This window comes from Cladophialophora carrionii, assembly GCF_000365165.1.
Source record: "Cladophialophora carrionii CBS 160.54 unplaced genomic scaffold supercont1.9, whole genome shotgun sequence".
NCBI classification, from domain to species: domain Eukaryota; kingdom Fungi; phylum Ascomycota; class Eurotiomycetes; order Chaetothyriales; family Herpotrichiellaceae; genus Cladophialophora; species Cladophialophora carrionii.
Genome location: NW_008481834.1, coordinates 27,091 through 47,794, shown reverse-complemented (window position 1 = coordinate 47,794; position 20,704 = coordinate 27,091). Strand labels below are relative to the sequence as shown.

General features: G+C 53.1%; 10 protein-coding genes across 10 annotated transcripts; 5 read left to right on the top strand and 5 right to left on the bottom strand.

Annotated features, from left to right (window-relative positions):
• Nucleotides 1-260: 260 nt before the first annotated feature.
• On the top strand, nucleotides 261-1,322 carry G647_09093 (uncharacterized protein; the record flags this gene model as incomplete). Its single annotated transcript, XM_008733398.1, has 2 exons — nucleotides 261-377; nucleotides 849-1,322. The coding sequence occupies 2 exons, from the start codon at nucleotides 261-263 to the stop codon at nucleotides 1,320-1,322; spliced, it is 591 nt and encodes a 196-aa protein (XP_008731620.1).
• Nucleotides 1,323-1,745: 423 nt separating this feature from the next.
• On the bottom strand, nucleotides 1,746-3,888 carry G647_09092 (uncharacterized protein; the record flags this gene model as incomplete). The annotated part of the gene is made up of 2 exons (XM_008733397.1): nucleotides 1,746-3,613; nucleotides 3,672-3,888. 2 exons carry the CDS (start codon nucleotides 3,886-3,888, stop codon nucleotides 1,746-1,748), a joined length of 2,085 nt encoding a protein of 694 aa, XP_008731619.1.
• A 2,178-nt stretch (nucleotides 3,889-6,066) lies between these two features.
• Nucleotides 6,067-7,783, bottom strand: G647_09091 (uncharacterized protein; the record flags this gene model as incomplete). The annotated part of the gene is made up of 2 exons (XM_008733396.1): nucleotides 6,067-7,331; nucleotides 7,381-7,783. The coding sequence occupies 2 exons, from the start codon at nucleotides 7,781-7,783 to the stop codon at nucleotides 6,067-6,069; spliced, it is 1,668 nt and encodes a 555-aa protein (XP_008731618.1).
• Nucleotides 7,784-8,662: 879 nt separating this feature from the next.
• On the bottom strand, nucleotides 8,663-9,697 carry G647_09090 (uncharacterized protein; the record flags this gene model as incomplete). Its single annotated transcript, XM_008733395.1, has 2 exons — nucleotides 8,663-9,168; nucleotides 9,241-9,697. The coding sequence occupies 2 exons, from the start codon at nucleotides 9,695-9,697 to the stop codon at nucleotides 8,663-8,665; spliced, it is 963 nt and encodes a 320-aa protein (XP_008731617.1).
• A 518-nt stretch (nucleotides 9,698-10,215) lies between these two features.
• Nucleotides 10,216-11,121, bottom strand: G647_09089 (uncharacterized protein; the record flags this gene model as incomplete). The annotated part of the gene is made up of 1 exon (XM_008733394.1): nucleotides 10,216-11,121. The coding sequence occupies one exon, from the start codon at nucleotides 11,119-11,121 to the stop codon at nucleotides 10,216-10,218; it is 906 nt and encodes a 301-aa protein (XP_008731616.1).
• An 852-nt stretch (nucleotides 11,122-11,973) lies between these two features.
• On the top strand, nucleotides 11,974-13,154 carry G647_09088 (guanine nucleotide-binding protein subunit beta-like protein; the record flags this gene model as incomplete). Its single annotated transcript, XM_008733393.1, has 3 exons — nucleotides 11,974-12,053; nucleotides 12,109-12,553; nucleotides 12,729-13,154. The coding sequence occupies 3 exons, from the start codon at nucleotides 11,974-11,976 to the stop codon at nucleotides 13,152-13,154; spliced, it is 951 nt and encodes a 316-aa protein (XP_008731615.1).
• Nucleotides 13,155-13,407: 253 nt separating this feature from the next.
• Nucleotides 13,408-15,762, bottom strand: G647_09087 (uncharacterized protein; the record flags this gene model as incomplete). Its single annotated transcript, XM_008733392.1, has 1 exon — nucleotides 13,408-15,762. The coding sequence occupies one exon, from the start codon at nucleotides 15,760-15,762 to the stop codon at nucleotides 13,408-13,410; it is 2,355 nt and encodes a 784-aa protein (XP_008731614.1).
• A 442-nt stretch (nucleotides 15,763-16,204) lies between these two features.
• Nucleotides 16,205-17,430, top strand: G647_09086 (uncharacterized protein; the record flags this gene model as incomplete). Its single annotated transcript, XM_008733391.1, has 2 exons — nucleotides 16,205-16,327; nucleotides 16,375-17,430. 2 exons carry the CDS (start codon nucleotides 16,205-16,207, stop codon nucleotides 17,428-17,430), a joined length of 1,179 nt encoding a protein of 392 aa, XP_008731613.1.
• A 253-nt stretch (nucleotides 17,431-17,683) lies between these two features.
• Nucleotides 17,684-18,541, top strand: G647_09085 (uncharacterized protein; the record flags this gene model as incomplete). The annotated part of the gene is made up of 1 exon (XM_008733390.1): nucleotides 17,684-18,541. One exon carries the CDS (start codon nucleotides 17,684-17,686, stop codon nucleotides 18,539-18,541), a length of 858 nt encoding a protein of 285 aa, XP_008731612.1.
• Nucleotides 18,542-19,128: 587 nt separating this feature from the next.
• G647_09084 (hexokinase) lies at nucleotides 19,129-20,701 on the top strand (the record flags this gene model as incomplete). Its single annotated transcript, XM_008733389.1, has 3 exons — nucleotides 19,129-19,168; nucleotides 19,226-19,782; nucleotides 19,829-20,701. 3 exons carry the CDS (start codon nucleotides 19,129-19,131, stop codon nucleotides 20,699-20,701), a joined length of 1,470 nt encoding a protein of 489 aa, XP_008731611.1.
• Between the last annotated feature and the right edge of the window lie 3 nt (nucleotides 20,702-20,704).

The following is a 20,704-nucleotide window of genomic DNA, read 5'->3' as shown; positions in this document are numbered from 1 at the left end:
TGCGATAGTTGACGTGCTCCGATTGGACGATCTCAGGGGAACCGATATCGAAAACCTTCTGTCTTTCATGACACATTGGAAAGTCGCTTCTGACCGAATACGACCACATCATCCGGAACTAGACGGAACCGCCCGACAGAGTCCTGAAGGCAGAAACCCTGAAACTTTATCGTCCAAATTCGTACATCATAAGGTCGCACCAACGGAATTAGCTTATACAGGCGAGATATCAAGAGAAGCAGCTTCTCCCCGGACGAGAGATGCGACCAGACGGCCCTCGCGACCCGTATGCCGGGCCAGAGTCCGGTCCCGAAACGCCCTTTCCCATCAAACTGTCCGGGCCGGTAATAAAAGGCTTCGGACGGGGAAGTAAAGAGGTGAGTGTTAACCCTCTGTGATATATTCCATTTGGCCTGATCTGCTCTTGCACTGTCCTTGCTGTGACCGAGAAAGAGGGGGGGCGCCTCTGCGATCAGAGCACGCAGCCAGTACGCACGACTTGCTCGATGGTGGAAGGACATGTTCTGCCGACCACACATGGATGGATGGGGCCGGTGACAGAAAGATACTGCGAGGGTATCACTTCAGCTGGTAGACTCGAGTCCTGCTGAAATTTGGACCTCGTCTTCTTCTTCCTCTCGGTGGTCGCGCGACGGCGCGCTGGGATCTGCTCCTTCTTGACCAAAGTCGGTTCCGCTGGGCAGGCTTACCATCAGGACGTTTTTTCCTCTCCAGCAGAATGGCTTTTTTGAATGGCTCTCTCCGCGACAGCTCTCCTCTCCTCTCAGCCCAGCCCATCGTATACAGTACAAGTCAGCTCACTAACCCGGCTTTCCTTAACTTTTTAGCTCGGCATCCCCACTGCCAACATCCCGCCCGAAGGACTGGCGGCCTACCCGGACCTTCCCAGCGGCGTGTACTACGGCTTCGTCGGCCTCTCGCTCTCGCCCTCTCCGGACACGACGTCGACGTCGATCGAGATCCACCCGGCCGTGCTGAGTATCGGCTACAACCCGTTCTACAAGAACACCGTCCGCTCCGTCGAGATCCACATCTTGCACGAGTTTGCGCATGACTTCTACGGCGCGGCCCTGAACTTGCTCGTCTTGGGCTACATACGGCCAGAGTACGATTACGTCAGTTTGGAAGCCCTGGTGGACGATATCAAGATCGACTGCGACGTGGCGAGGCGGAGCCTGGACCGCGAGGCGTATGCGAGGTACAAGGAGGACGGCGAATGGACAGCGTGGCTGACGGATTTCAAGTGGATGGAAAGCGTCGATACGAAGCAGGTGGAGAAGGAGGTCTTGAACAAAGACTGAGAAAGATTGAAGCACGATGGATGCCCGGCAATGACTCGGGTACAGAGCACGAGCCACCTCGTTTGGCTCCTCAGGGTTGACGCGTGTGCACCATGATTCTTCTCACGGATCGCCAGCCCAAGGATCCTGCTTCTAGAGGCAGCCGGTGGTTTCCAAACTAGTGGCAATCTCCCGATAGATTTCTCAATGGAGACCTCGACTTGTACAAGTTTTGTGCTGCCATACCGCTGGCGATGTTCTTGAACCAAAGAACCTCCCCAGCATTCCGTCCTCAGTACGAGACTGACGGAAACTTCGCAACCCCTTTTCCCCATGCAATATCCTTTTCCACGCCAATTTCCGACTCGTACACGGACAGTCACGAGAACGCACAAACTTTTGGCCGCCTATATACAAGGCAAGAACTGCTTCAGATTAGCACGATCAGGCTGCGCTCCCAGGAAGACTTACATTCATAACAATCAGCATGGGTATATCAAACACGTCCCGCTTGACCGTCCAGCAGTACGTGCAATCGACTTTGCCGTCCGCGGAACCAAGCTTCTGCATTCCCTTTTCGCCGGAGATGCCATCACGTTCGCGCTTCAGGTCACGCCGTGAGATGGCGCTCTCTTGCCGGCGCAGCTCCGCATTTCGACCGTCCGGGTCACGCGCGTCGGCCTCCGCATTGAGGTTCTGTGTAATCTCATCATCCTTGGTGCGGTACTTTAGCAGTTTCCCTCTGCCACTCACACTGCCTCGACTGTCTCCGAACGCAAGTCGGGCGAAATCCTCGTAGAATTGGACTACCGAGTCGTCGTCGAGCAGCTCGGCAAGGAATACAGGCTGCTGCCGTTTCTCGCCATTTTCACTTTCCGGCGCTGTTCGTTGCGTCGGAGTGTTCGTCCCGGTCTGGCGTGCTGTATTGGTGCCGGATCCAGCAGCAGGCGTTTGGCCGGAATGGCCTCTGTTGACGTTGAGGTTGGGCGCCCGGCCCAGCAGCACATTCTTCGTCCACCCGGTCAAGATCTGGAACTCTTTGCCCACGGCAGCAACTTCCCCAGTTCGCCTCGCGACGATGGTGGGCGTTCCGACACCTTCGATAAACCCTTCGTATTCCCACAAAGTCCGCTGAAAGCACTTTTCCATGAATATCAGATCCTCCCTGTTGAGAGTCTTCGTGGTCGCAATGAATGACGGCCGGATGGATGCCAGCGACTTGGCTATGGCAAGAGTCTTGGAAGGATGTGCGGCGAATCGCTTCTGGAGATAGGCAATGAAACTGTGGAAGCCCGAGGTGTAGGGATATGGCTGGGTGACAATAGTATAGATTGAAGACGGATCTCTAGGCCGCTTCAAAGCCTTGACCGGCAGCTGGGATTTCGCTTTCAATTGGGGCGTGGAAATTGGAGGGAGTTGACGAATATTGCGGTGTTCTGATGTTCCAGATGATTGATTGACGGGGCCGCCTTCTATCGCAGAAGGAGGTACCTGTAGCCCTTGACTGGTCAGTAGCGGTGAATCCTCGAATTTGACGGCATTGCCCGGTGTGCCATTGGTGTCCGGAGAAGTCCAATGAGTGGCATTAGACTCTATGGCAAATGCATTCGGCGCCATATGCCGACCATGCGCACCGTACGGGTCAGGCCCATTAGACCAATCTGGCAAAATAGTCTCGTTGTAAATCTGCTGTCGGGCCGTCGGACTCTCGCTGAAGCTACCGAACGGCATGCGGTACTGCTGCGTTATCGAACCGCTCCGTGTCGCGGTATCGGACGGTGGGGTTTCGCCCGCGTTGGTTGCCATATGGCCCAGCATTCCAAACTCAAGCGCACCATAGTGATTCCCAAAATTCATGCTGGCGAGATCGAAATTCATCACGGGTTCGTCGAATATCGGCCCTGGCCAACCGGTACCACCCAAATTGCTCGTAACACTCTGGTCAGCACCAATGACAGGACTCTGCATTGGGACCTGTGATGCGACGCTTGGAAAATTCGTGCCCAAAGGTGACTGCTGGGGAAAACTGTTGGCGCTCATGCTTCGCTCGGCGATTAGCGGAGGAGGCATTTGCGAAGGAGTCTGAAAGTTGGTGAAATTCTGCGGCTGTGGGAAGAACTGCTGATGTGATGGGGTTTCTCCGCTCACGGAGGAGGATAACTTTGCGGAATGGTTGAATAGGTTTGAGCCGACTCCAGGCATGAGAGCTTCGTTTGGCGCATCGTGCAGATATTTTGCCTTTTTCCTGACTCCATCCTGGCAAGCATCCTGTAGGCCTCGCTTGATACATCTCTGACACGGTCTCTCGTCGCCTGGAGAAAGTGTCAGCAGCGGAGAATAACAGAGGGTGCGGAGTTGAGGTTCACCTACCACAAGTCAGATGAGCACGCTGACAGGCGAAGCATGCTCTGCGTGCCTTTTTCCTACGAGGGCGAGAAGGATCCTTGGGATTGGTCGACTTGGCTCCGTTCTGCTGCTTCGTGTCCTTGCCCGGACCTTCTGCCATGTTCTCCTGCACCTGTTCGGTTCCACTGTCCTCGGGGGAGGCCGAACGAGAGTGGCCATCCTCAGCATCTGAGGCCGCCATGTCGTTATAAGCAAACCATCAATGGGATGTCAAAACACGCAGGAACGCAGGAGGTGGCTCGCACAGGAACAACCACGGTCACACGATTCCGAACTCCCTCTGCCAGGTACGGAACGACGACCGGCTGATAATTCTCAGAGGCAGATCTCCTGTGCCTTGCAGAAATTCACCGTCTCAGCTACTTGGTCCGCAAGCCCCCAATGGGGACCAGGCTCTTGATTCGCGGAAGGCGGCTCTGTGAAGCGAGTTCGCATGAGTCGATGGTTCCGCAATCGGCGCCAGATCTAATGAGGCGGGAAATGGCCAGTTCCCCAGTCGAAATGGATGATGAGGTCAACACAGATGCCGTGCGACACTGTTCAGGTATGACAAAGGAGTGGTCTCCCTGATGGTTCGCCTGTGGGCACTGAGTAGGACGCAAGGATATGCGGGTGGCTCGGGGTCAGCGGATGCGCGCTGGTGGTCACGGATAGCGGAAGAAGTGTTCTTCAGGAGCAGTACGAGGGGTCGTCTGAGGAAGCGATATCGAGTCGGAGCAGCTCCAGTACGGCTGAAGTTGACCCAGGAGAGGGTGCGCGGTTGTCGTGAGCTGTTGAACTGCGGATTTGTGAATGCGGGCAGGATTCGTGTGCGCAGCTGCGAGAGTTCAGAGTCAGTTCCCGGCCTAATTAGTTGAAGCACACCTCGGGTGCGGAGTCACTATGAACCTTGAACGTTGGAGATCTCAGAGCCACCCAATATGTGGCGCTGTCATGCATGCAGTGCTGAGTTTGGATCACGCCGAAGGAGAGAGATGACGAGCCCCGAGCCAACCCAGACAAGAGGGGTTCTTGAATTGTGGCCGCAAGGGTGTAATATTAGTTGAGCAATCATTTGCTGTTGCCCTTCACTAAGCGACCCCACAAAACCTTCGCCGGTGAGCACGAGCACCTAAGCTAGTGAGGGGCCGCAACGCTCCAGACAGGGACCGGTGCTGCCTGACTTGTGAAGCCTGAAACTGGAAGCAAAATCTGTCCCTCGGCATCTCCAGCTACTACCTAAAGCGAGCTGCGTGCGACTGAGTCGACGCCCTGAGGATACAGTAGCTGTCCAAATCCAGTCGTTGTAATTTTCCTGCTGTGTGCTTAAACAGCCACCCCCGCCTTGTCGCGGCGCGGCTTTCATGGTAGATCCAACAACAGAGGCCCAGGGGAAGCTACTGCTGGTTAAACGATACTCCAGTCACTGACCAGGCGTGGCAGCGCCTCTGCCTTGTCCTGGTACTGGGTAGCGGGGGATCGCCAACCCTCTTTCCAAAAATTTCTCACGAGGCTGCCCGACTTCATCCGAGCTGATCGGAATTCCACGGCCTGTCGCTCTCAGTAGCCACGGGCCCGAACGAGGTACTGTACGATGGCGTTTGCTCCGTATCGGAACCCCCCCCCCCTACTGCATGTCGCAATAGTGAACTATCCACCCTCCGGAACCTGCTTCGAACGCCGCACTATCTCGCATACATACTCGTGGAGACGTGCACGTCACGGACAGACGGACGCGACACGCGTTTGTGGCAAACGTGGTGCAATCATTCTGAAGCACTCACAGCGTCGACTGGCGGTACAAGCAACGACAGTTTGGCCAGGCAGTGCACCTGCAATTCCTAGGCTCTGTCTTTGTCCATTCGCCTCGCGCGTATCTCCCAAGACTGGTTGGTTGACTTGCAAGACCCGCCCTTGCAGCATTGCACAACATGACAAACAGTAGGATCCATGAATGCCTGGCTTGATCGCCCGGCTTGATTGCAATTCCGGCTGCATTGATGGTCGGCGGTTGACAATTCTTCCGCATCACAAGATAAAGCTGTCTAGTCGACAGCTACCTGGCCCGCTCCTATTCCAACGCAGACTGCTGCGCACTGGACCGCAGTTGCACAAAAGTTGTCTTGCTCCTGAAATTAAGATATATGCCCGGTCTCCTGTTTGCGTGTTCCGATACACGCTCGGAAATGTTGACCGCAGACACGAACGTCCTCAGTAATTCTGACAGATTCATGGGGGACAAGTCAAGCCACCGACCGTGTCGTGCCTCCCACTTCAAGATGGTGTCGGGAAAAGATTGTCCGCCCAATCACATTTGACGCCGTGTGCCAGTTGACTTGGATGATATTCCCAGAATCGGACGAGTTGCAAACGTTCTGTCTCAAGATAGGTTGCTGAATCTGCTCTTCCGACGCAACCTTTCCCCATAAATGAAGAACAGATAGGGGAACGGAGCCATGACCAAGCAAAGAAATGCCAGGAACGACGTGGCCCAGTGAAAGCCGAGTTTGTTGTACATCTGAACGCCAAAGAGTGGAAATGCTCCAGCAAAGGAGCTTCGCGCAAATGAGTTGGCCGACAATGCGCTGGCTGCATAAAGGGGGTACGCTTCCACCAGGAAGGTGAACACGCCCGTAAACACGAGGATGATGCCGAATCCAAAGAAGCCACTACCGATAATGGGCACAATCGGGTGAATGCCCGGGTATATAGTCCATGCGAACCAAAACAGTCCGACCACAGCGAACCAGCCACCGAAGACTGAAGGCGGTAATCGATATTCGGGCTCCGACTTGCGTTCACCCGTGTTCGCTTCGTGTTTATCGAGCAGTCGCATATAATTTTTGTGCCAGATCGGATCGGACAATATCGCCAAAATCATGCCGATCATGAGACCGAGAAAGGAGAGGCCGATCTGCCAGAGCTTAAAGTTGTAGACCTCGGTGAAGACCAGGTTGAACGCGCCGAAGAACAGGTACAGAATGCCCAGCAGAATCGCGGAGAACAGACACAGGTTAAAGCACATGGGTTCCAAGAACAATAGTATGAAGGGCCGGTACAGAGACCTGACGACCGTCCAGAAGATTGATTTCTCGTGGATCTCAATCGGAGCTTTCCATCGATCATCGCCCGTCTCCCTCCGCTTGATCTGTGCCTTCTTCCTCAAGACCACAGGCATGTACGTCTCCGGGACGAACAAGGTGATGACGAGCAACATGACTCCCGACCAGATGAGAAGGACGTAATATGACCACCGCCAAGAGGTGTTGTAGTTGATGAATCCGCCGATAATGGGGCCAAGCCCTGGGCCTATGAACGGCGAAGCGGTGTATATCATCATGGGCGCCTGCAGCTGATCTCGATTGAACATGTCCCCGACGGTACCGCCGGCAACTGACAAGAAGGCGCTTCCGGAAAAGCCATCGAGAAATCGCGCAATCAGTACGGTCTGAATGTTCTGGGCGAAGGCGCATGGAAACAGCCAGACGGTGAAGAAGATATATCCAAAAATGTATATAGGCCGGCGGCCATAGAACTCAGACAGGGGCCCGAGTATCATCGGGGACAGGCCCAGGCCAAAGACGAAAAGAGACAGTCCGAGTGTTGCGACTATCCTCGAGTTCCCGAACTCAGCGTCCATTTGCTCTTGTACCAGTCAGCATCGGTCGATTCCCCAGCATGGGCCCCAACTTACCATAGGTGATTGTGTACAATGAGGATGTGCACGTCACGCACAAGGAGCCGAATGCTAATGTGACGACTACGAGCCATTTCCTCGTCGGCGTCATGTTCTTCGGATTCATAGGATCGTCCGGTCCGTCCCACCCCACTTCGAAGTCTTTCTCCGGGGAGTTCTCAACGTCCAAGTGCTGGTCTTTGGGAGCAGGTTCAGCCTCTGGCTCCGTGAAGTAAGTGCCGTGCCCGTCCACATAGGATCGAGTAGAATGCAGGCTCCCACGAGGGCGACTCTGACTCCGACTCCGACTTCGTGGTTGAGATTGGTTCGTCGACACAGGGCTCAACGAGGTTGGACGGCCATTTGGAACGGCCAGGAACATCTCCTTCTTCTCGGCATCAGCCACATCAGGGTCGGCCATGGCTTCCCGCTGCCCTGGTGTAAGGGACTCCCAGAAGTAGTCGGTAAAGGTATCAAGGCCGCATTAGTATAGGAGAGGTGTTAGATACAAGTATAGGCTGGACATAGCCGCGCCAAACTCCGATAGTACTCTGTCACCTGAGAAGGTAGGAGTGGGAAAGAAAATTCGAGCCAGAACTGGGATCCATCTTGAGGAGAAAATGGCTGTGACGACGAACGCGCAGCTGGAATTGATTTCAAAGACTCGAAATGCGCTGCACTATCGCCGTGGCCACAAATGTGGTGGGGATGTACGGAGTACGAGAGTGGGTGTTATCCCGCCTCGCCCGCCACGGGCAGATGCGCGAGCTCAACCGGGAATGAGTCACTCGGAATTGCTGTGCCGGCCATGTCATGACGAACGGGCCGGCAGAGTGTGGTATTGAGGATGCGAGGATCGGCTTGCAGAATCCCCACTTAGATGGTGCAGATGGACGGCCCGGATAATTGCTAAGCGGTGTACTTGTACGGAGTACGAAAGACTAGGCCCTCTGCGTTGGAAATTTCAGTTGCGGTAACGATCAATGTACGAAGGATAAAGTCCTTGCCCTGCTGGTGGCAGTCAACTTCCGTGGAGAGGATGCCAAGGACTTCTCGCGACTGAGTTTGACCGACGTAATAGGGCATACCCTGTCTGGGTCCTACAATTGACCGGAACCCCAGCTTCAGCAGAGGGCGCCTGGGTATCTTTCAGCCAGAAGATCGGTAGAAGGCACCAACCGGTCCAGCTCATTTGTACATTTCAACATCGAGAGATCATTCGGACAAGGCATGACTTCAACAAGAAGGCCTCGAACACAACTGTGAGCATTCACTTTTGGTGTAGCACTTATGTACAAGATCAATCGAAGGTCTGAACCTCAGGCATTCTCCCGAGGCCACTTCCGCTGGGCTTAGTATTCGCAGCATCCTCGACATTTTCAAGAACTCCACCAGCACTGCGTGCCTTGACATGTCTCCGCAGCAAGCTAAGAACCTCGCTGTCCTTCCATCGTTGAGGAACTGGCCTGTATGCCGGCTTGAACGTACCAACAGTCTGAGCCCACTCTCCACTTCGCGGAGCTCCTTGCCTCCACGCATCTGTTTCTTGAGCTTGTCCTGGCGTTGCGGGTGAGAAATATTCGGTTGTTTGGTTCTTCGTCTCCGTCGTTGCGCCTTCCGCATACTCTAGCGATGTGGGCGTGTTTGCTTCGGATTGGGTTGCCCAGTAGTAGATATCCCAGTCGTTCTCATCCAGGAAACGGTCGTACTGCTCAAGCTGGGATCGGCTCATGGAGGACAAGTTTTCTGCCGCGAAAGTGGAGAGTAGGAGGTCAGACTCTAATGTCCCTCGCTTCCTGCTTTGGTCTAAGAAAAGAAGTCAGCATCCGCTCGAACGAAAGCTCTTCCACCATGCGACCTCCTCGGGTGAACACCAACATAGTAATCTGGCTCTCATGGTAGGAAGGTCTTCTCCTGTACGGCGCAGAGGCTCGACTCTGAAAGAGATGCCCTCCATTTCACCAACAGCATATTCTGATTGGCTTACTTTGTTGGGATCTCCTGGCTGAGTTCCTCCTGTCATCTTGTCTGTATTCTCGGGTATTCTGTCTTTGGGCACAAAGTCGGCATCGGTGGCGCTGAGCATCTCTGGCGGAGACGCGTCCTTGCCCAATGACGGCATCTCATTGTGAATCGTAGTATTCGTGTTGGTCATATGTGGGTTATCCGCACGCTCAATCTGGTACTTGCGGTACTCCTCGACGTTGCTGTGATATCTTTGCTTGTCACCGGCATCCGCCAGGCGACCTGAGCTGGAGGAGATGCAGCGTCGAGATGCGGAAGCCATCAGAGGGCGCGTGGCGAGGCACCTGATTATGACCCGTGAGCAATTCATGGTAGCTGGCTGCACGACCAAAGAGGAAGAATGACTTGTTGTTAGTTAACCGAAAGACATGGAGTCCGAAATACGCAGACGATGCAGTGGATGCAGGTGTGCTTCGGTCATGACATCACCGGTTCTGCTTGCCTCGATCGTATCAACTACTACGTACCAGGTACATACTTTGCCCGAGAACAAATCAAATTCGTCCACAACCCAATGCGCATCAAAATCTTCCTCTACCACTAAAGGACGAAGCTCCTCTCAACACTCCTCTTCTTGGGAGTCATCCGGAAGGCACCAGATGGTGGCCCAAGAAACACACCTGCGCGAGCCGTCTTTCATCGAAAGCCACTGGTCCAACGATCCATCCCCGCCTATTACAAAACGCTGGGCTTTTGGTATGGACTCCAGAGCTCCCTCCCTGCAAAACCTGATACTGTCATGTTTGGCGCATGCCGAATGTTGCTCGCTGAACTTAACTAACACGGTCACCCTAGCTAACCGACAGCAATGATCGCTGTATGGCACCACTACAACCGCCTGTAGGGTAGTGTAGGCTTGTTGTCCAGGATTGTATCAATCTCAGCCATGACCGTGTCATCCAACTTGCCTATCAGGTCCAACGCCTTGACAGATCTTTGGATTTGCTCGATCTTTGAGGCACCGGTAATAGCCGAGCTCACATTGGGATTCTTCAAGACCCAAGCCAATGCCAGAGTTGCTTGATCTGTACCCAGCTTCTCTGCCACCGGCTTCAGCTTCTTGACCTGGGCTATCGTCTTCTGCCACTTCTCGTCTCCATAGCTCTTCCTTTGGCTTGTTGTATACCCATCGGCGGCTTTTGCAATTCTGCTGTCTTCCGGAATACCGTCATTGTATTTGCCAGTCAGAATACCCTGCTTCAAGGGACTGAAGATAGTGAGGCCGAGTCCATACTTCTCGTAGAGAAGAGCGTATTCCCGCTCGACACGATCACGAGAAATCATGCTGTACTCTGGCTGCTCCATCACCGGTCCAATGAGGCCAAGTCTCTCAGCCGCCGCCCAGGCCATTGCGATTTCCTCGCTGTTCCACTCACTTGTGCCCCAGTAGAACGCCTTTCCGGTGTCGATGATGTGGTTCATAGCTCGGACTGTCTCTTCGATCGGAGTGTGTCTGTCGGGGCGATGGCAGTAGATCAAGTCCACATAGTCCAGCTGCAGTCTTTTGAGTGACCCGGCGACACCTTCAACGATATGCTTTCGCGAAAGACCTTGATTGTTGACGATGTTGTCACCGTAGGCCTGACCCCAGTAGATCTTTGTCGAAATGACGAGGTCATTGCGCTTCCAGCCGAAATGCTTGATTGCTTTCCCCATGACGATCTCAGACTTGCCATCCGCATATCCCTCTGCACAGTCGAAGAAGTTGATTCCAGCATCATACGCGGCCTTCATGCACGCAAAAGTCGCCTCTGCACAATCAGATACTGAGGAGATAACTGCGGATCAATACTCACCGTCGCCGACGGCGTCGCCATAAGTGACCCTGAGAAGACAGTCAGTTGAAGAGCGGCGAACTCTCATAGTAGACCGTACCATCCACCTAGGGAGATGGCTGAGACTTGGAGTCCTGAACGTCCAAGGAAACGGTATTGCATTTTGGGTGAATCAGAAGAAGCCATGGCCCACAACACAGGTGAATCTATCCCTAGGTATAATGTGTGCAAGAGAAGATGATGTAGCAGAGGCAATAGATGCTAGAAGAGCGACGAGAGATGGAGCGGATAATTCTCGAATTATATCATTGTACTTCGTGTTGTGGTGCTGCCGGCATATCTCGTTGCAGGGACCGGTCGCATTTAGCCGGTCAGTTAACTGACATGTTGGCCGGCATGCGTATACGTGAAGCGCTTGCAACTATTGCGGAGAAGACATGTTACAAGCCGGAAATGGATTAGCAGAGACCATATCTAGGTACCCAGAACTCGTATGTTGAAACACTTTGGTAGAAGACACTGATGATATAATCCACAAAGGCTTCAGGGAAAGATTTGTGGAAAGAAGGAATCCATGTTCAATGGAAATGCCGCCGAGGTTGAGCCGCAAATGCGGCTAGCGAAAAGAATGGAAGCTACTCGAGCTACTGTACGTCTGAGCATGGAAAAGCTTCAAGCTGAGTTCTGCCCTGCCGTAGCCGTCGCCAAGACTGACATCGAATTTTGGAGCACACAGTTGAGACCGCAGTGAACCGGCGATCTTCGACGACCACCACCTCAGCCTATTCTCACTTCCTATTATCAAGTCACCATGGCTGAGCAACTCATTCAACGTGGTACCCTGGAAGGCCACAGCGGCTGGGTCACCGCCCTTGCGACCAGCTTGGAGAAGTCAGTCCTCAAAATGTTGCTGCAACTGGCGCAAGCTCGCTAACAGCGGTTCTAGCCCTAACATGCTGCTGTCTGCCTCAAGAGACAAGACTCTCATCATCTGGAACCTGACCCGCGATGAATCCGCCTACGGATACCCGAAGCGATCACTCCACGGTCACTCGCACATTGTCTCCGACTGCGTCATTTCATCTGACGGTGCCTACGCGCTCTCCTCATCCTGGGACAAGACTCTCCGACTGTGGGAGCTGTCTACAGGCAACACCACCCGCACCTTCGTCGGCCACACCAACGATGTTCTTTCAGTTTCTTTCTCAGCAGATAACAGACAAATTGTCTCGGGATCGCGAGACCGAACCATCAAGCTTTGGAACACTCTCGGAGACTGCAAATACACTATCACCGACAAGGGGCACACCGACTGGATCTCTTGCGTGCGATTCTCCCCGAATCCTCAGAACCCCGTGATTGTGAGCTGCGGTTGGGACAAGTTGGTCAAGGTACGAGATATCCACTTCATACCCTTTGCCGAAGATGCTACGCGTATTCAAAAGTATTTGCTACTTCAGAGCCTACTGGCTATGAGACAAACATTCACCGGCGGACTGAGGCGACCATATCCCACTGCGTACTCTGAGATTGGTGGTCGTCTTCAACTGACAACTTCTTTGACAGGTCTGGGAACTCGCGTCCTGCCGAATCCAAACCGACCACATCGGCCACACCGGCTATATCAACACGGTTACCATTTCACCCGATGGCTCTCTCTGTGCGTCTGGCGGCAAGGATGGCACCACGATGCTCTGGGACTTGAACGAATCCAAGCATTTGTACTCTCTTCAAGCTGGTGACGAAATCCACGCTCTTGTTTTCTCGCCGAACCGATACTGGCTGTGTGCTGCCACTACTTCCTCCATCACCATTTTCGACCTTGAGAAGAAGAGCAAGGTTGACGAGCTGAAGCCGGATTACGTTGAGAAGGGCAAGAAGTCGCAGGAGCCATACTGTGTGAGCTTGACCTGGAGTGCGGATGGTCAGACATTGTTCTCTGGCTACACCGACAACAAGATCCGCGCATGGGGTGTCATGTCTCGTGCATAGACAACGGTAGAGAAGGAAGCAGTCTATGGAGAAGGGCGTCTGGGAATGCATTCCGATGCCGCGCAACGCGAGGAGGGCAGGGAGTGTTTTCGGCAGCCCAGTCGTACGAAAGCGACTACCAGAATCAATGTAAGCCCATACTCATCCTGATCATGGTTGAGACACGCCGCGTTCGAGGCGCGCTTTGTCTCTACGGGATGACACAAGATATGAAAATGATCAAGACTCAAAACCTTCAACATGCTTCATTCTCTCAGTTGATCACCATATTCCTTGCTCGGACTCTCTCCTCCGGCTTCAGCTTGTCAGCCACTTCTCCTCCGGAACTCTGCAATTCCTCCCATTCCTCTTCATCCATGTTCATGATCATGCATATCTGACTGCATCTCACAAATGCCTCGCGGAAGCTGTATTTCTGACCCTTGACCACCACTTTGATGATCTCATTGATGTCATGTTCGAGTCGAGCTGCTCCCACGTCGTTCACCCGTTCTTGGTATGTCCACAGTCGCTTCTCGATCATCTTACTCAAGTAGGTGACCGCCATAGTCAGCAGCTGGTCAAACGTGCGCTCTGTCATGAGCCGTCCGATGGGTTTGGTCAAGGCGTCCCACCCGAGTTGGAACCGCAGGCGGACTTCGTCGGAGAAGCCTTCGGAGTCGCCATCTGCATCCAATTCCTGTGCAAGCTCTCGCAGCTGTTCACGTGTGAGTTGATAATCCGTGTCCCGAAAGGCATCCGTCAGAATCGGTCGCAGACGGGGCTTCATCACATTGTAGAAGACGACGTTGACACCATCGGAAATCAGTTCATTGGTCTTCTCAGAGAATGTGGTGCGGAACGAAGTCAAAGTGGCTGCTACGGCTGCGGCCTCGCCGGGCTCGGGGAAGAGTTCGTCCAGGGTCCGATGCGGAGATCCAGGAACCGGCTCGAGTCTGGCATGGACAATTTGGTCGATGTAGTCTTTAGCTACGTCGAGGTTGTTGACAAGGACAAGAAATGAGACGATGGTGGATTCAGGAGGAAGCTGTCCTTGCATTGCTGCTTTTGGATAGCTCTCGTCCCGCATCTTACGCTGTTGCATGCCGATGAAGTCCGAGCCAAGGACTCTGCCCAAGGTCGGGATGACACCAAAAACGACTTGCTTCTGGGAGGTGGCAAGCGATTGTTGCAGAACCTTGTTGACAATGTACATGATGTCTTCGATAGCGGAGGTCACATGAGGCGGATTCGAGTTCAGTGGTTTGTGCGGGTTGAGGGAAAGGTCCGGTGGTTGTTCGTCTAGCTGGAACGCCTTCTCGACTGAACGTCGGAAGAAGAAGGTAGTCATCGTGTTGAATGGGGTAAGAAGCTTGTCCTGGACCTTTTTCATCAAGCTTGAGCTGACCAGAAATGGTGGTATCGTCGCGTCGTCACTCGCGGTGGAATCATGACACTTCTCGGTAATGAACCTGGTGTAGAGCGACCATTTGCTCAGCATCGAAGTCATCTCATTCAGCATAGCATCCACCTGTTTCATGTCGACTGACTCATCCTCGCTCGGCCTTCCTGGTGTTGGAGATCCAGCGCGGGGGGTGCCTATTGATCCCCGTTGTGTGGGCATAAAGCTCTGGACGAGGAATGTAAAGGCGTACGCTTTGATGTCGGTCAGTTGGCGATCGATCCTCCGCTCATCAGCCCACGTATCGAGGATGATTCCTCCTTGAAGGTCAGCTTCGACCTGCAGCCGTTCTATCACTCGTGTCATCTTTCCTGGCCCGTAGTGACGCTCAACCAGTCCGCCGTGTCCTTCGATGATCTGTGCAATATGTTCGAACAGCTTCGTCAGGGCGTTGGCGTAGAAGAAGCCATCTTTGCTTTGATTGCCGCCGGTGCCAGCATTGAGATTGGTTCGGGCTCGCGCAGCAACACCCTGACAGACGTAGCGACCATAGACGTCCAGACCGACGTCGGAACGATTGATAAGGGGGAACAGCTTGAAGAAACGAGTGATCCTGGCACCATCGTTGTCCTTGACTGCTTTGTCAAACTCTCGCAAGAACAAGCTGCATAGAGACTCCGATGCATTCTCCAATGTGACGGCTGGAGCGTCGGGAACCTCTGCGGTAGGGACAATTCTCGCCGCGAATTCGCCATTTATGACGGCGCTGGGAATCTTCGATGCACGGCTTAGGTAGCTGGCGGCGGTTTCCCAGTCTTGCGCAGCTCCCATTGAACCTGAAACACCCAGAACACACGCTTTCAGCTCGCCGACTTGTTCAACCACAGTAAGCGTAGCCTTGACCCGTTCTTGTTCAAGGTCAAGTTTCCTGACAGAATTGGAAATGCGTTTCGAATTTGCGGCGGCATCGGAGAGTATGCCATTGCTGACAGCTCTTGCCCTTGACGCCTGCGCAGTAACATTTGCGCGAAACAAATCGAGCCGGGAGAGTTCGCGCTGAAGATCCTTTTGTGCATTGATGAGAGCATCGAGTCGGGAGGTCACGCTGGCCTCTTTGCTGTGCAGTTCGGTCAGCGCGGAGCGTATTTCGCCAACAGACTTTGCGTTATAGATGCCGACAGACTGATTATCATGTTCGAGGTCGGAAACGCGGCCATTCGTATTCATATCTGTAGAATAGCCGTTTACATAGGAGGAACGAGTGTGTCGCGCACCACCTATTCCCGGCCTGCATGGGTTCTACATTTCTCGGCGCCTAACGACAAGTTTCTGGAGCGTCAAAATAGCGGGCTAACTAACCCGTTAAAGAACGTCGCGGGCGGTCCCACCACGTTCCCGCAATGCGGTTCCGCTATGTATACTCGAACGTACTGAGTACCCAGGTATGACGCGGGGCATGGGACTGCAAGTGGTCTTCCACTTCCAGAACGGTTTGCTCGTCTGCTTGTTTCTACAGTGGCTCGTATATCCCCATCGTTATTGTCATATCATCCCAGAGTCTCTTAGATACCTAGATCCCAGGGTGTTTCGTAAATTCCTAGCAGCCATAGGTCGCCGGCGACGAGACCGCCAGTCCAACCAGCGTGTGGGGCGCTGGAATATCTTCAACATGGGCAACGAGAACTCCACTCCGGTCGACGAGGCCACCCCTCCTACCACACTCCATGTGCGCAATATCGAGGCAGTGGCTCAGTATATCAAGGAGAAAGATGTCAGGAAGATTGTCGTCATGGTAAGCCCCTCCACGGCCCTCAGAGACAAGTGTCTGACAAGGCACAGACCGGTGCCGGTATCAGCACCTCTGCCGGTATCCCAGACTTCCGATCGCCTGACACTGGTCTGTACGCCAATCTCGCCCGACTCAACCTACCGTATGCCGAAGCCGTCTTCGACATCGCATACTTCCGAAAGAACCCATTGCCTTTCTACACATTGGCCCACGAGCTCTATCCGGGCAAATACCGACCGACCGTGAGCCATTCGTTCATCAGTCTTCTTAACAAGAAGGGCCGCTTGTTGAAACTCTTCACTCAAAATATCGACTGTCTTGAGCAAGAGGCTGGGGTCCCGGGGGACAAGATTGTGTATGCGCACGGGTCTTTTGCTACTCAACGATGCATCGATTGCCAGACGGAATACCCTGATGACGAAATGAAAGATAAGGTTGAGAAGATGGAGGTTCCGCGCTGCATCAGGAAGACCTGCAATGGACTTGTGAAGCCAGATATCGTGTTCTTCGGAGAGGCGCTTCCGGAGGCCTTCCACCGCAACCGAAGCCTCCCAGCGAAAGCAGATCTCGCAATCATCATGGGAACCAGTTTGACCGTACAGCCTTTTGCCAGCTTGCCATCGTTCGTGAAGGAGGAGACGCCGCGTGTACTAATCAACTTCGAGAGGGTCGGTGGCCTCGGTTCTAGACCTGATGATGTCCTTCTGTTGCAGGACTGCGATGAGGGCGTTCGTAAGTTTGCCGATGCATTGGGTTGGCGAGAAGAATTAGAACAGGAATGGGCCAGAACGAACCCTCGAAGCGTCGAAAAGAAGCAACCAGAAGCCTCTGCAAAGAGCCGACAAGAGAAACTGGACGAGGAAGTGGAGAAGTTGACCAAGGACATTGATACTTCACTGAAACTTTCGGGTGAGGCAAGCGACAGGATCAGAGCAGAAATTGAGAAAGGCACTTCACCTTCATCGCGACCGATTTCAACCTCTTCCTCAACCAAACCTTCTAATGTTCTCACCACTCCACAAACCACTACATCCACAAGCTCATCCACACTCAATCATGTGTATCCTCATCTAAGAGAGGATAAACCCGAGAAGCCGTCGCTCTAGACAATCCGGACTGTTTCACAAATTCCTGGCGCGAAAGGATCAGACTGAACTCAACCTGTATTGCAATCCAGGTTCATACTGGGAGGCCTCAGCTCAACTTCACTGTGGATTACGAATCTTTGTGTCCTTTCTCTTGAGTAAGAACTTCTTGGTTTATTCCTTACTTTAGACTGACCTTCTTCTAGGCTTTCGGCACCTCAAGGAAAGCTTCACAGTCCTCACTCGAACTGGGTGCGAATAGCTCGACATAACGATGACGCCAACCACACCGCGATCACATTCCACTCGGAAGTATGCCGAGCCTACCATCCAGATCCTTGTTGGGGACCGACAAGAGCCATTCCATGTCCACTACTCTTTCCTGGCAAAGACGCACTTCTTCCAGATTCACGGCCATCCAGCTATACATCGGCCTTCTGGTCCTTCAACGCCAGCGTCAGAGAATTCTCCTACGCCTAGCGAGAATACAGTGGTTGCAGACGAAGTCGAAATCAAAGAAGAACTGAATGAAGATGAACGTATTGAAAACAACCAAGCGACATCAGTGACAAGCACGTCTTATACGCTGAAGGGGATAATTTACGAACCCGAAGCCTTTGAGATCGTCGTGAACTCTTTGTACCACGTTTCCCCTCAAACTCCATCGCACCGGTCTGCCTTACGCAATTTTCGTAAGGCATATTGTTTGGCGTTACAATACAGAATGAGCAGGCTTCAGGATGACATTGTTGACTGCTTCCGAAACTTTCACGCCATCTACAATGTACACTTTGACGACCTCCTCTGGCTCGCAAGGCGCATCAGTGGCGATGAAGCCGTTGTTTGTCAAGTACCTATCATCCAATATTTGGTTGAGCAATGTGCCTACGAGATCTACCGCGAAGGACACGACTCCTTTCAGCACCATAGCCCGGGCTTCCAAGGGTTTCTTAGGAACGGAAACAGCTCTCTCAGGTTTGAACTCTTCAAGGCGATGACCAGAATTGCTATGGCGGAGCATGCACCGGATCCTGCGCTTGGCCTCAACCAGTGGAAGGTCCAGGATTGGCCTCAATACGATCCGAATGCATCTACGGAGCATTCAGTTGAGGTCATCGATATTGACGATTAATTACTGCGAAGGAAAGCTCAGAGCAATAGCCAAGAGGCTATGGACTTGCCTTGTCAATAGACACACACGGTGATGGTCATGGGAGATAGTGCTGTGAGTCAGCAAGGAAATGTTTGTCAGAAGAGGAGACCTCGAGGGGATCATGGGACCGGAAGAAAAGACCTGAGCTGAAAGTCTTCTAAACAAGAAGCACGGCGATTTGTCTGCAATGAGCTTTACCACGGATATGAAGCACACCAGGATAGTTGACGAGCTTGAGGGAGATCCCCAAATGAGATCACATTCGACAAAGCTCGTTGAACCGCACTTTGAATCAAGTGGGGCAATTCTCATAGCTAAGAACCCTTGTCGGCGACCGTTCCTTTGGGAAACAATACCCCGCCGAACATTTGCTGCAACAACATTTTGGTCTCCGTTTCTTGCCGCAGCTGGGCCCGTTGAGGTCTCTGCTGGAGTACCTCTCCTGCCGGCTTCTGCTCATACTTAAGCTTGCACTTCCTCCAGGCTCAATCCTCAATACTTGCCTGTCACTCCACGGTTCCCTTACCTTCTGCTGTCATTAACCCCGCGATTGAGCATCTGCCAAAATGGTCGGGTTGGGTCCCAAGCGAAAGCCGTCCCGCAAGGGTTAGTTACCAGAATGATAGCTGCTTGTTAGACGGGACTGACTCTGTTCAACCCCAGGATCTATGGCCGATGTGCCAAAGAGCTTGCTCGATGAGATCGCGACACTCGAGAAGCTCTTTACGGTGGACGCCTCAAAACTCAAGCAGATCACGGAGCATTTCGTGAGCGAACTGCAAGCCGGTCTAGAGAAAGAAGGAGGTAACATCCCCATGAACCCGACATGGGTCATGGCTTTTCCGGACGGCGACGAACAAGGCACATTTCTTGCTCTCGATATGGGCGGCACCAACTTGCGGGTGTGCGAGATTACCCTCACAGAAGAAAAGGGCGAGTTCGATATCATCCAGAGCAAGTACAAAATGCCAGAAGAATTGAAAACCGGAACTGCGGAAGAGCTTTGGGAATACATTGCAGATTGCTTGCAACAGTTCATCGAGTACCATCATGAAGACGAGGACCTTACCCACCTCCCACTCGGCTTTACCTTCTCATATCCTGCCACGCAAGATTACATCGATCATGGAGTGTTGCAGCGATGGACAAAGGGGTTTGACATCTCAGGCGTTGAGGGCCAGGATGTCGTCCCTCAATTTCAAAAAGCCTTGCAATCAAGGGTGGGATTGCCCCTAGAGAGACCTTACAATGACTGATGTTCACCAGAACCTGCCCATCAAACTCGTCGCCATCATAAACGACACGACCGGCACTCTGATTGCGTCCGCATATACCGACCAAACCATAAGAATCGGATGCATCTTCGGCACGGGCTGCAATGCTGCATACATGGAGAACTGCGGCTCGATACCGAAGCTCAAGCACCTAAACTTGCCCGAAGATATGCCCATGGCCATCAACTGCGAGTATGGCGCCTTTGACAACGAACACAAAGTCCTTCCTATAACAAAATACGACACAATCATCGACGAGACATCGCCGAGACCAGGGCAACAAGCGTTCGAGAAGATGATTGCGGGACTCTACTTGGGCGAGATCTTTCGGCTCGTGCTGGTCGACCTGCACGAAAACAAGAACTTGCTCTTCGAGGGCCAGGATATTTCAGCCCTCAAGAAGCCATATACCCTCGACGCCTCCTTTCTTTCCTTCATTGAAGAAGACCCATTCGAGAACTTGCAGGAGACGCACGACATGTTTCAAGAGAAGCTCAAGATAAATGCTACTAAGCCGGAGCTCGAGCTCTGCCGCCGGCTGTCGGAGCTGATCGGTACACGCGCCGCTCGTCTCTCAGCCTGCGGGGTTGCCGCGATTTGCAAGAAGAAGAACTATCAATCCTGTCACGTCGGCGCAGATGGATCGGTTTTCAACAAATACCCACATTTCAAGGCGCGGGGAGCATTGGCTCTGCGCGAGATCCTGGATTGGCCAAAGGGCAAGAAGGACCCCATTTCACTGCTCAGTGCAGAAGACGGCAGCGGCGTGGGCGCCGCTCTCATTGCGGCGTTGACCATCAAGAGGATCAAGGAGGGCAACACCGTGGGGGTGAAAGATCTTGACAGTTTCAAAGGCATTGCATAGTAC